This window comes from Amphibalanus amphitrite, unplaced genomic scaffold (genome assembly GCF_019059575.1).
Source record: "Amphibalanus amphitrite isolate SeventyFive unplaced genomic scaffold, NRLGWU_Aamphi_draft 000307F_arrow, whole genome shotgun sequence".
Lineage (NCBI taxonomy): Eukaryota > Metazoa > Arthropoda > Thecostraca > Balanomorpha > Balanidae > Amphibalanus > Amphibalanus amphitrite.
Window position 1 is genome coordinate 583,235 of NW_024881802.1, and position 13,329 is coordinate 596,563.

The 13,329-nt window shown below is 48.1% G+C and overlaps 1 protein-coding gene and 1 long non-coding RNA gene across 3 annotated transcripts; both read right to left on the reverse strand.

Moving 5' to 3' along the window:
• Positions 1 to 806: 806 nt before the first annotated feature.
• LOC122388065 lies at positions 807 to 2,355 on the reverse strand. The gene is made up of 2 exons (XR_006257726.1): positions 2,075 to 2,355; positions 807 to 1,529 (listed from the first exon to the last, which is right to left on the reverse strand). It is a non-coding gene; the product is annotated as an uncharacterized LOC122388065 (long non-coding RNA).
• Positions 2,356 to 11,015: 8,660 nt separating this feature from the next.
• On the reverse strand, positions 11,016 to 12,339 carry LOC122388067. Of its 2 annotated transcripts, none has more exons than XM_043378844.1 (2): positions 12,050 to 12,339; positions 11,016 to 11,727 (listed from the first exon to the last, which is right to left on the reverse strand). In XM_043378844.1, the coding sequence occupies exon 2, from the start codon at positions 11,723 to 11,725 to the stop codon at positions 11,423 to 11,425; it is 303 nt and encodes a 100-aa protein (XP_043234779.1). In that variant the 5' UTR covers positions 11,726 to 11,727; positions 12,050 to 12,339; the 3' UTR covers positions 11,016 to 11,422. The 2 variants fall into 2 exon arrangements, with proteins under 2 accessions (XP_043234779.1, XP_043234780.1); XM_043378845.1 differs by having other exon boundaries at positions 11,016 to 11,729; positions 12,013 to 12,145.
• Positions 12,340 to 13,329: the final 990 nt, after the last annotated feature.

A 13,329-nucleotide genomic window follows, 5' to 3' on the forward strand; every position in this document is an offset into this window, starting at 1 on the left:
ATTGTTGACCTTGCCTGACGTCATTTATGACGTCACTAGGGTCATAAGAGTTTTTCGTCAAAAACTCCTGATCAAATTGAGCTAGCGAGTCGGGGAAGTCCCCAATGGACTCGGTAAGACCTGCCGAATCGAATGATATGCGACATGACCTCCTTCGACCAAGTTCGTGACCTGGGGGGCTCTGACCTGACGGTGACCCGAGGTAAACACCTCAAGTTGACCTCACCCAAACAAAAATATATCATTCGACGTGCCTAAGCAAGGCAAGCACGATGCTGTCAAAATCGTGGCTCTGCGGCCATTTTTTTGCAAAGTTATTTGCCAAAACCGAATCCGTACCTTGGGCCACTTAACCTGATCTCAGAGGTCACCGGTTGACCTGAGACCTAAAAATCAGGTGCCAATCGCTGCGTCTCGTAAGTCGTAACGGCGCATACGTTCGTTACTTCTGCGACGCTCTAGCTCCATCAGGGGCGAAATGGCGAGGGGTCGTACCCGCCCCTCCCCTCGGCCGGCGCGTATGTAGAAAACCAATAGCTCCGGCGAGTTTTCCCAACAGGTTCGCCAGCATATTATAGTATACCTACGTGCTATCGACCAACTATACATCTACAAATTGCTACTTATGATGTACTGTATGACTGTACTCATGTACTATTGTACTGTAAAATTAGGCAATTAACTCGTATGGATATAAAGCTTTTTCACCTTACTATCATTTAATTTTTGCGGGAGACCAGCTAAAAAGTGTGAAACACGGGTTTTACGTTTTACCTAAATGTGCATCACAATGAGGTGACAAAATCAAGATTGCAGAATTTTATTTTGCGTCGTGCTCATCATGAAATTCAATCGTTTTATCTTCATTTATGACCGTGGCAGCGATTCCCGTAAAAGCTTATCTTGCGTATCTCTCTGTTAAATGTAACTAAAGCGTCATTAAAAAAATATATTCGGTCAACCATGCAACGGACACTGGCTTCTACTTACATCCATATCACAAGTAACACAAGCTGATATAGCAAGTGTACGTAAACCCTAAATCTTATGTAAGTCCAGTAACAGCACAGCCGACGGTTGGAACGCCGCGAGACGAACGCCCATGCTATGGGCTGACATTGCAAGTTGAAGGTGATAATAGCAGTACCAATAAGAGGGAAAATAGCATCACATCAGCTAAGATTTATTTCATATCCTGCGTTGGCACTTGGCAGGGAGAGGCTGGTGGCTCAAGACCGGCTCTCCTATTTCGCCCCCTCAGCCCATCATGCGCAGCTGGTTGTTCCTCCAGGTGGCCACGGCGTCCCGGAATTGTGACAGGGTGTCCTGGGTGGGCGTTGGCGTCCTCCAGCCCCAGCGCGGCGTGGTCGTGCGCCGGTACCTGCTCTGCCACCGTCTGGCGTTATGAAAGTCCTGGGCGATCCGCAGTGACTCCCCAATGCCGCTGGGCCGAGAGTACCAGGATGGGCTGGCGCAGGTCACCGACAGCGCCGCTAGCAGGACCACCACCCACAGACAGCGCAGCATGGCTGAAAGAACAGACGGGTATGACGTCATAATGTGAACACAGCCACCCACAGACAGCGCAGCATGGCTGAAAGAACAGACGGATATGACGTCATAATGTGAACACGGCCACCCACAGACAGCGCAGCATGGCTAAAAGAACAGACGAGTTTGCCAATAACATACCAAACGCACTTAAGCGCATTGTGGCTGAGGAATGCGTAACTATGTAGGTCGCAAGGTCTATAAAATTGACATAAACGTTTTGTGCCAGGCTACATATGGATGTTTTCTTACGCAATTAAAACATCATGCACACTACATACATTACTTATAGTTATTTTTAAAGGATAATTTTGTTTGCATTTATACGGGTATGGAGGGCTATTTTCCCTCTTCGGCTCCCCGCCCATTGCTATCAATGCGATACTTGCACGCTGTGTTTGTATGTCAGCAGTTCATCAGTCAGCATACCCGAAAGGTCACCAGAAAAGTGCCCAGTTACGTGAACTTTCGGTCACCAGAACAGTCACAACGCTCAGCCAGAGCGAATAGCCTATAACCTCACCTTTATCGAAGTGGCCACGAGATTCAGTCACAAGCGACTATCCCTGTGGGAAGATCGTAAGAACTCTGTCCGCTCCGCAGCAAGTGGCGTGCAATATATGTATACGTTCCGGGTGCTCACTGCTCGGCTGGTATAGCTGTGACGTGTTTGTCTCATGCAGCAAGGCTGGGGAAGGGTGGGGTGGGGAGAAGGGACAGTCAGGGGGTGGCGGGCGTGTCAGCGGTGTGGCGCAGCACCGCTGTGCAACGACATGGGAGCCACTGTAAACGGGGCAGGACTGCGACGCCGGCCGGGTTTTCCGCGGTGATGTCCACCTAGCAGACACGTAGAAGCTTACAAAACGTGCCAATGGATATGCCCACTGGCACAGCAGCAGAATTGGTCGGTACTCGGTAGGTTATCTGATGCTGTTGCATATGATGCCTGCTTAACTAACACTTCGAGTAGTGATCGTTTACCTGGGTTACTTCGAGCGTTTACCTGTCGAGAAGTGATCAGCTAACAGCAATCCATCGATAGGTGTTTGTATCTCGATTCGGACATACGGTTGGCAGAAGTGACTGGAAAATGGCCAATTATTTTATTCACCGGCACAGGCCATTTTGCGTCCTTCAACGGCACAAGAGGGGTGGGGGTGGGGTACGAGGCCCCCTCGCGTTTGGCCCCTTATTGAGCTAGAGCTTGGCAAAAAAAAAAAAACGAGCGTTCTGCGCGTGACGAGAGAAAGCCGATGATACCCAATTTCAAGGTCGTAGGTCATCGGTTGACCTTCCAGGTCAGGTCAATGACCCAGAAGTCGGGGAAATCGGGACCTGTTAGAACGTCGTAAAGTGTTGCTTCGATTGGGGGTTTCGGGGTGCTGATCACGAATATCATGTTAGTTTTAATCACAGATGATGTCTTTATGCATTTAGGCCGGGTCGGGTCAGGTCAGCTCAGGTCAACCAGTAGGGGTCCTGCCAGGTATTCGTAGTACGTGTCAACCGCCTCTGACAGCCTCGTGACGTGACATGTTTCGAAGGCACCAAAACTACTTCGTAAATGTTCTACTGGCTGCTAAATTCAAATTCAGCTCCAAAAACTATAATATAGTCTAGGAACATGTGAAACTCGAAAAAGAGGACCGAGGTCATCAAAGGTCAATGACGTGACCTGACCTCCAGGTGACCTTGACATCCACCCTAATACAATGGGAGCAACATCAAATCACATGTTTGAACGCTTGAAACCACGAAAAGATTGCAAACGTGCGGCTAATGCGAGCCGACATACGCCGAATCGCGATTCTGGCCAAACATGGTCTCAAAAAGTAGGTCACAGATCAAAGTTCATTTGGGTCGGGGTCATGAAATTTTTAGAGTAGGTGTAAAATTGATCAGCGCGAGGGTACTGAAAGTTTCGTCCCGATTGGCCGCTTTTAAAGGTAGTTAGTGTGCCAGCTTTTCTGGACCGTATGGAGTTAATGGCCCAGATAAGAAGAACCGGATTTTTAGAACTTATCCATACCTTCAAAACTCATGGAAACGTCTTAACCTTCGCCCCAGTGCACCGTGGGGACTTATGCCATCCTAGCACGCATTAAGTGGCAAGTTAAAGTATTTCGATTTCCACTTTTTTGTTATTCATTCCACGTAGAATTGTCCAGCGCATCCGAATCACACCTTAAATCGTCTGTAAAATGATTGTTTATGCCTCAAAAAACCTCTCAAAGTGTAGCTTCGTCCTGACCAGCGTCGTGCTACCTGCATACAGCAAAAAAACACACTACAATAAAACGCCCTCTCACTCGTTTCCCTGAACAGCAGGTTATAGTTTCGACATGTTTTCATTATCTTTGACTTATAAGGAAGATGATGGTATGCACGAAAATTTCCAAAATTCATCCAAATGTATAATTTTTGACCGAAATGTTAAAAATGTTAAAATGCTTCTTGATTGAATGATTCAGAGAGTTGACAAGCAAACTATTGCCTTACAAAGTTTGATACGCGGTGGTACGCGTGGAAATGTATATCAAAATGTTCTCCAATAATTTCTGCATCAGGGGCAGCTCTCATTTTTTTGCCGAAATTTGCCTAAACCAGTCACTATGAGACGTCAAAGCAGACGGTGCCGCGTGGTTTCTTACGCCCCGCCGGGCCGCGCCGCGGCGGGTTACCCGACCGCAGCACAACGCCTGGGGGTTTCCGGTCAGTATAGGAGTTGGGAGGAGGGAGGAAGGGGGTGATACCATGTTGACATTATTTTTCTATCGCCAAATGTTCTTTTTGAACAAAACAACAACATCCTTGCAACGTTGCGTCCATTTTATTGGCTATCGCCGCCAATGTTCACCTTATTGAACTTCAGTACAGAGCTTTGATATACATAGGTAAATCGAAAAATGCTGTAACTTTGTAAAGTGAGGTTGGAGGTTTTTGGGGTGCTAATCACGAATTTCAAGCTAGTTTTGATCAAGGATGATGTTTCCATGCTAGGCCGGGTCAGGTCAGGCCCGACCAGTAGGTGTCTTGCCGGCTATCCGTAGAAGGTAGGCGTCGATTACCTTTGACGGCTTCGTAGCATGTTCCGTTAGGCACCAAAACTACTTAAATCTTCAAATGGGCGTTAAGTTCGAAATAAGCGCCAAGCACTTATCTAAAAAATCGTATAACTTGAAAAAGTCAACTAAGGTCATCTAAGGTAAATGACCTTGATTTGACCTTAACGTGACCTTAAAATGCAAAGAACAAACAGCATTTCATACCTTGGAGAGTTAACAACCACAACAAGACTGAAAACGCGCCGATAATGTGCGCTGATAAGCGCCAAATCGATACCAGCCTGACATGGTCTGGTGAAACAGGTCACAGGTCAAATTTTTATTAAGGTCAAGGTCATGAAATTTTAAGTGTGTGAGTAACATTGATCGAATCGAAGGTATAGAAAGTTTCGTCGTGATCCGCCACGTTTTGCTTGAGTTAGTTGCGAAAAGTCGAGGACAGAAGTCTGTGCGACCCCCTCCCCCTTTAAGTGCAAGGACTAACAAAGTGCAAAGGTTAACCCGGCAGGCGGTGGGCCTACCAGCCACCTTCCGCGCGGTGGGGGGGGGGGGGGGCACTTTTTTGCCCCCCCCCCGTATCTCCGAAACTACTGGACGGATCCGGAAAATTCAAACGGCGTTCGATAGCCCTGTCAAATTTGTCGAAGGAAACCAAATTTTATTGACCTCGGGGTCACCGATGACGTCACAGGTCAGGTCAAAGATAAAATGTTTCACCTGGAAGCCCCTTCCAGGGAAAGCGCTATAACACCGAGTAAAACGCATTTTGTCGAAAATCAGCGATAAGGCGTTAGTTGTCTAGTACATATGTTGCTATTAGAGGTCACTGGTCATACCAGGTCAGGTCACAGGTCAGGTCACCAAAGGTCACCAAGGTCACCACATGAGCCCAACTTTACTAAGGTTATGCGATGCATGTTTTATGGCCAGTTTTTCATTTCCAACTCAATGGTGTTGGTTATAAGACCATCAGGTACGGTTAAGGTCACTTTCTGGTGGAGGTCAGGTCAAGGTCAGGTCAAAAAAGGTCAAATTTTAAAGTTGATAGTTTTGCATAAAATGGGTATCGATTCGATGCAGCTCGTCACGGGGAGTCTAATGGTGGTCTTTGTTTTGCGCTACGAGGTCTGAAATTGCTAAAAATTGAGTTTGAAAATTTGACGTCATCAATTTTGAACAGTTTTTTCGCTATAACTTGGCCAAAAAAAAGAGGTATCGATCTCAAATTTGGTATGTAGATAGAAGGCGGTAGGGGCTATCACATATATTCCGGTTTTTTTCGAAATTCAAAAAACTTTTTGGATTTTTGGCTATTATATTCAAAAAATCTATTTTTTGATTTTTGGGGGTCAAAATTCAAAAAAATCGAAAAACCGAAATAGCAGTTTTGTAACCCTTTTAATTCCACACCTTTTATGTCTGAAACATTTTTCTGTATCTCTAAAGCTGTAGGCCTGACAGCTCTTCCCGCGAAACCTTTTTTGGGTCGAAAAGGGCAAAAATGACGTCACTCTGACGTCATTAGCGGCCAACCTATCATAGCCTTTGGAAAAATTTTTGGTCACCATGTACGCTAGCTGCTCCCGGGAGGGTACTGAAAGTTTGGTGACGATCGGCGCAGCGGTTCTCGAGATATATCGAAAAAACTAAAGGGGGGGCAAAAAATGCCCCCCCCCCCCACCGCCTGGAAGGTTAAGCCCGAAATGCCTTTTGGTGATTGGGCTGGACATGAACAAATATCTAATTCTAAAACGATTGTAGTTTCGTTCTACTTTTTTAACGCTTCCACGCCCACCATGCATTGCTAGCCGAAAACGCTTCAGTGCTAAGTCCGTGGGGAGGGGGCGGGGGAGGGATGGGGTCAAGCAGGAGAGCCAACCATGTTGTCAGGGATCATACACCCTAAGCCTAACCATTTGAAGGTGAAATAAAATTAGTTAAGGTAGCGGAGGATGCGATATAAATAAATTCGTGCTAGGATCGATAAAAACCCCCCACTGCAGTGGGGGGGGGGGCATATGTTACCACCCTGTCGCGTTTTTTTCGTATAAATAAAAAACCGCGGCGCGTAGCGCCGCGCCGCTTGGGGTAGCTTTTGGTACATCAATTTTGGACAATGTGTGAAATTTTTGACCCCAGGTCATGTCAGGTCAGGTCATTAGGTCAAGTTAACTGACCAAGCCTTAAAAAAAGTTTGCAATCATGTCCAGCCTGCAGTGTTTGTCAGAGAGGTTTCAAACTTGGTGGATTACATGATGTTATGGGTGCCTACAATTTGGTTATCTCGGATTTTTTATATGCGTGACCTAAGGTCAGGTCAGTGGCGTGACCTTTCCATTATAAGTCAATGGAGAAAAACGAAAATGCCTCTAGATCCGTGTGTACGCATAGGAACAGTCCAAATATTTCAGGATAACAATGATTTGGACCACCCGTGACGACCAAGGTGTCGTTTTTGCTGATTGCCTCTTGAAAGGTCATCCGAGGTCATTTGAGGCTACAAACAGTTTTTTGCCAATAACTCTCGATTGGAAAGAGATAGAACGCTGGGGTTGGCCTCATTGTGTTTGTCTTGCCGAGACGCATCGACTGATATGCAACATGACCTTTTCCGGTCAGGTCATGACCTTGACCTGAGGTCAAATTTTGAAGTTGACCTTTCAAGGTCAAAATATAGTTCATTCGACGCGTCTCGGCGAGAGGAACATGATTCTGGCATGAGAAATGACCTAGCTTTTTTTAGTCAAAAGTTATTGTCGAAAAGCACTTTTCTTAAAAACAGCTATTTTTGGAGTTTTTGCCCTCTGGAGGCTAAACCGTTGACCTGAGGTCATTTTTGATGATGACCTTATCAAAAGAAGAGTTCAAAAGCTATCGATTACTTTTCCCAGCGTTTTTCTAGCTATCATAGTTCCTGAGATAATAGCATGTTTTCTGAAAAAATATAATGACAATTCGCAAATTTTGACCTTTGATGACCTCTGGTGACCCCAATATTGCTCTAAGATGAAAAGTGACCGAAATACTTTCAAACGTACGCATCAAGAGCTATCGACTGCTTTTTACCGCGTCTTTCTCGCCCTCTTAGTTTTTGAGTTAGAGGTGGGTGGTAACATATGCCCCCCCCCCCCACTAGGGCGAAGTTGGCGGAGACCGTCACTGGGGCGCGGGTTAAATTCTTCAAATTTTGAGTACCCCAGTGCGAAATTCGCCCCGGCGGGTTGTCGGTCGTACCCCAACCACATTTCACACCACTCTGAACAATAAATGCACACACTGAAATCGCTATTACCGATATGCTCATCCAATCAAGTTTCGATAAACCCGTTCATCGTCATCTCCTGCGGTTTCGAACACGCCTGTTAGGTGGTGCGGTAGACCGCGCCCAAAGCCAAGGCCCCGGTAACGTGAGGTAGCCGAGTCGGGGCAGCGTGCGCAGACCCAAGCCGGGGCCGCGCGTCCTCCCGGTGTCATGTGATAGCCCGGGGCTGCCCGCGGGGATGCGGTAGATCGCGCCCAAAGCTGCGGCCCCGGCTTGGGTCAGCGCACGCTGCCCCGACTCGGCTACCTCACGTTACCGGGGCCCTGGCTTTGGGCGCGGCTTCTGCTCATACTTTGTGGTGCGGTGGTGGTGCGTCGGGCCGCGCGCTCTGACTTCGGCCAAGAAAAATGCGTCAGCTGATCATTGTCATTTCTGCCACTTGCGTGTGGTGAAATGGGGTCATAACTTAAGAGACGGCTTTTTCCTATCAATTATTTTACATAAAATCATATTTCAAACCATAAATAATGTTCGACAGCCAAATAAAAGAAACAATACCAATACAGGCTTACATTTTAAGGCTCGACATTGTGTTGTCTACGATTAGACAGCTGATAACTCATTCCCGTACGTCGTAACTCTATAATGACCTTTGCTTATTGTCACATGTGCGCCGCATTCGCGATTGTTGCCGACGCCTGTTTGCAGGTCAGCCCACTACAGTTGTTATACATATCGAAAAACCGATAAACTGTTAGGCGAAAAAGGCACTACTTCAGGCCCATTTTTGATTTTTTTTGCGATATTAGGTAAAAACAGAAGCTTCTTATCCTAGGAAAAATAAAATGGGAAATCTTTCAAAGGTGGCACACTACCTTTAAAGCGAGTTATTGGCGAAACCTCTTATGGGGGGTTGCGTTAACCCCCGTGGCAGTAATACTCCAAGTAAACAAGAATTTCACTCATTGCTTAAAATGGAAGCCGAAAAAGAGTATAAAAGTGCTGTAAAACGGCACTCTTTTCAGAGGTTTGAGTCGAAGTGGGGCACTGTCGCGAACATTGTTTCAGGGGCAGGGCCCTAAAACTAACGGCATATTCTTTCCGGAACCTTCTCCCATCCTACCCACAAGTCAACGTGCATGCGAGACATCCCGGTCGTCGTGGGCCTCCGGCTGGGGCCCGGCGGCTGGCGCGGCGTTGCGACTGTCACCCGGTAGCTTCTCGGTCCTGCCCGCTCGTCGTGGGGGTGCCCGGTGGTGCTGCCGCCCGCTCCGCCGGCAGTGCCTTCGCTCCTTTTTTCTTCTTTATCTTTTCTCCCATTTCCCCCGTATGCATTCCTTTATATAATTAATTTACTTTTGTGTGCGTGCTTAGTGCTTTATTAATTTACTTTTGTATGCGCTTGATGTTATTGTGTCTGCATTGTTCATGTATTTGTAAGATCAGTATCTTTGCATTGTCGCGACCGTGATGCACCCACGATCTGGTGCACGTTGCTGTGTGTTTGGGACGAGGACGAGCGGCGTGCTCACCCTAGCCTTGGAGACTGCTCTCTGGCTCTGCGGCGGATGAGCTTCTGTGGGCCGCCGCTAGGGTCCGCTGCCAGTGGCGCTCCCTGCCTCAATCATATGCGCGAGTGAATCCTCTTGGTCTGTACCGCTAGAGATTCTGATCGGGGTGAAATACACAGTGATTTTTCTAAAAAAAAACCGTGGCAGCGAAGGTTAACAATGAATGGTAGGTATCTTACTGCAAATATTTCTTCAGCCAAGCCCTAACCCAGCAACGAGGAACGACGTTTCCTTCATATCTTGCTTTGGTCATAAAGTAATAGACTGGAATCAGTGTTACATGGCTCCTTTAACCCGCGCCCTGCCGGGGGGGGGGGGAGGTGAACACCCCCCCCCTGTGGTTTTAAGCAAAGACTTCAAAAACGGCGTCGCGGAGCGCCACCGTTGTTGGCACACCTTATCATACATCAATGCTACACATGTTGTCAAAATTTCAGACCAAGGTCATTCAAGGTCAGGTAGCCAGGTCACTTGAAGTGACCTCACCTTATAAAAGGTTTCGATGTCTGTCATACCTACACCGAGTGACCGATCGCTTTGAAACTTTCAGCGATGGCTGAGAGCAAAAGTATGTACAAAATTTTAATCTCATAATATCAATGACCTAAGGTCAGGTCATTTTTGCGACCTCCATATTACGTATAAGTCAATGGGAGAAAATTGAAAGGCGCCTCTTTTGGACGAAAGCCATTATAAACACTCCCAAACACTGAATTACAAATAACTAAGTTACACTAAACATGAAAATGGTATCTGTGAGTTGTGACCACTGTTTATGCCCCTGATGTCATCTCAGGTCACGAATGGTATCTAACAGTTTTCTCGCGAATAACTTTTGATAGCGGCATGCTAGAGTGATGAAAACGCTTTGGATGTGTTCAGCTCGACGATACGGATCGACTGATATGCAGCATGACCCTTTCCGGTCAGGTCATGACCTTGACATGAGGTCAAGTTTTCAAGTTGACCTTTCAAGGTCAAATTATAGTTCATTCGATACGTCTTGAGAGAGGAACACGTTGCCGGTAAAAGTAAGCTCGTGCAAGGCTTGAGCCAAAAGTCATTGTAGAAAAGCTTTCAAAAAAATCGGCATTTTGGCAGTTTTTACCCCTGCACTCTGCAGGCAAAACCGTTGACGCTGGGTCGAATCGGAGAAGATTACTCAGAAAGTGCGTTAATAGGGTTTTCGAATGCGCTTTTCCGCGGCGCTGTAGCTCTACTGGTTCCCGATGGCCGAGTTATGCGTTGGCTTCTTGGAAATTGTCGACATTTGACCTGAAAATCGGCGAAATTTTGCCTTTAATGACTTCTGGTGACCAACCTTTGACCTGACCTAAAAAGTGACTGACGTGATTTCGTCATTATTTTTGGCGCTCTTTCGAACGCTGCTTTCCGCGTATCGTTGCGTGGCCTAGGGAACAAGTTAGAAGGGGGTGTTCAAACACCTGGACGTGGAAATCCAGGACACCCAGCGGGGCGCGGGAAGACAGTTGATATGGTGGAATGCCAGCCATGACACGACAAGCACTACTTACGACGGTTAAGAAAAACACATTGAGCAATATGTTATGGTTTCCATCTATATGTATTTCTCGAAGGTCGGTCATCGGTCCGTGAACAGTTTCTTGTGAACGAAAATTACTCGCCTCCACCATGGCTGCTACTCCAGGGCATGAGCAGAAAACAGTGCTTCAGCCACACATCACGTATTTCAAAGTGACTGCATAGAACAACAATGCACGATTGTATAAGTTTATTGTTATCATTTTCCCTCCATCAGAGCGATAACAGGTAACAATAGGATGCAGCACACATCACCGCCACAACTAGAACTCTGTGCTGCGTGGGTCGTCAATCCCGTCGATTTCGTACAAGAGCGCACCGGGTGGAGACGCAAATACCTCTCCAGCCCTGTCCCCTCCCGTCCCTGAGCCCTAATGTCTGCACGTCCCTGACTGGCGACTGGTGGCCGCTCAGAACTTGAGCTTGAAGCCGAGACCGACGCCGTGGTTGCGCCTGCCGTCGGTACTGATGCCCAGGCCCAGGCCGGCGCGGCCGTTGCGGGACTGCCAGACGCGCACTCCTCCCGCCTTGGGACTCCAGCTGCCGCCCAGGCCGTACCGGCTACCGGCCGCCTGTGTGGCCGCGTTGGCCGCCGCCCGGCCATAGTTGGGACGAGACGACTGGAAGCGGCTGTGGCTCCTCCACTGCGGACTGGCCCAGGTGACGGCCACGGCCGCCAGAAGAACCAGCACCAGAACGCCGCGACGGGACATGGCTGCGGAGAGGGGCGGTGCCGTCAGTGATTAGCACGTGGTGACGAGAGGGAGGGAGGTCGTAGTGCTCTCACTCTGTTATGGGAGGGACACACGGCTGGCATCAGTAGATGACTTGCCAGATAAAGCCATGTGCTGAAAAAAATGTTAGAAACAGATTGTGCTTTGTGGCTGATCGATCATTGTTACATGAAACGCTATTGTCTTTTTAAAATCGAAACGGGATATTTGATTTGATAACCGATTCGTACATAGAAATAACTCAACGTAACAGTTTTAAAAGAAGTATTCAGAAAACGCGATGGCGCGATGAATCGAACTCACTTCTGACTGTGACGGGTATTTGGAGAAGGTGTTACAGTGGGCAGCTGAACGCTGTGCTGTGACCGACAGGACGCTGTGAGTGATATGTGACCTCTGACAGGCCTGCGGCGGCATATATAGGTGCCCGAGTCACCTCACTGGCCGGGATGTGGCGGGAAACGGAGGGGAGGGGAGGGTTTTCCACCGCGTGGACCGTCCCAGCTGGAGCGAGTGACCCTCCGCCCCTCCATCCCCTCCCTCTCCCGCAAGAGAACCCTACGCTGGCAGTTCCGGCGCTACAGACGCTGGGTAGCGCATAAACTCTCCGTCAGCTTTTAGATAGCGTTGAATAAACACAGCTACACAGCCTGTTGGGACGACGAGTACTTTCCGAAGTGGACTTCACTTCCGACGTGGAGTCCACTTCTCACCTCTAAGTCATTCTTGCACAATGGCTTATACGGTGAGATATGCGCAGTGCAATGTTTTTTCTTCGATCGACGTTTTCAGACGAATGGAATGGCAAAGCGCAGTTCCCTTGCTAAGCAGAGTTTAACTACAAGCGCATGCATAACCTGATGGTCGGTCCGTCTCCTCGACAACATTTGGCCGCAACTGTTCCCACCATTTCGTAGAGCATCTCCGTGCAGTCAAAAGTTAACATCCTGTGTTTAACGGTTTAACAGAGGCCAGTCCTGATTTGAATTTCGCCGTTTTTTTTTTTTCCACATGTTTTTTCAGGGGCGCGGGAACTACTTTCCGACTGTGGGGGCACCGCCCCCACGGCCCCAGAGTTGGGGGGCAGGCTGCCCCCACTGCCCCCCGGCTCCCGCGCCTATGTGTTTTTTTTATTTCTTGCAAAGATAGAAATAAAGCTTGGAACGGAATGCATTTGACTAGAATATGAGATAGTTATGCACGCATAACAGGAAGGCTAGGTAACATGTATTCCAACGCTGAGACACTGAACGGCAGGTCACAAATGATTTCATATCCTGCACGACTAAAGCCGCCTATCATATCATAATCCATGGTATATGATGCAGACACGCAGGTCGGTGCTGTGTTCGCCATTTGCTGTGAATTCCGTCGTGCTGTCGGCTGGGCCGGGGGGTTTGGTTTCACTGACTGTTTGGAAAGGCCGGACGTCTGCTCCCCTCCCCTCCCTCCTTCGGGGGGATCCCTGACGGCTGGAAAGCCCTGCACGGGATGTATGGCGGCGCACGTACCGGCCTGGCCGCGAACACGAGCTACCGTAAACATGTGAGTCAGCAGCTGGTAAAGACGTGGTCTATGGTTCT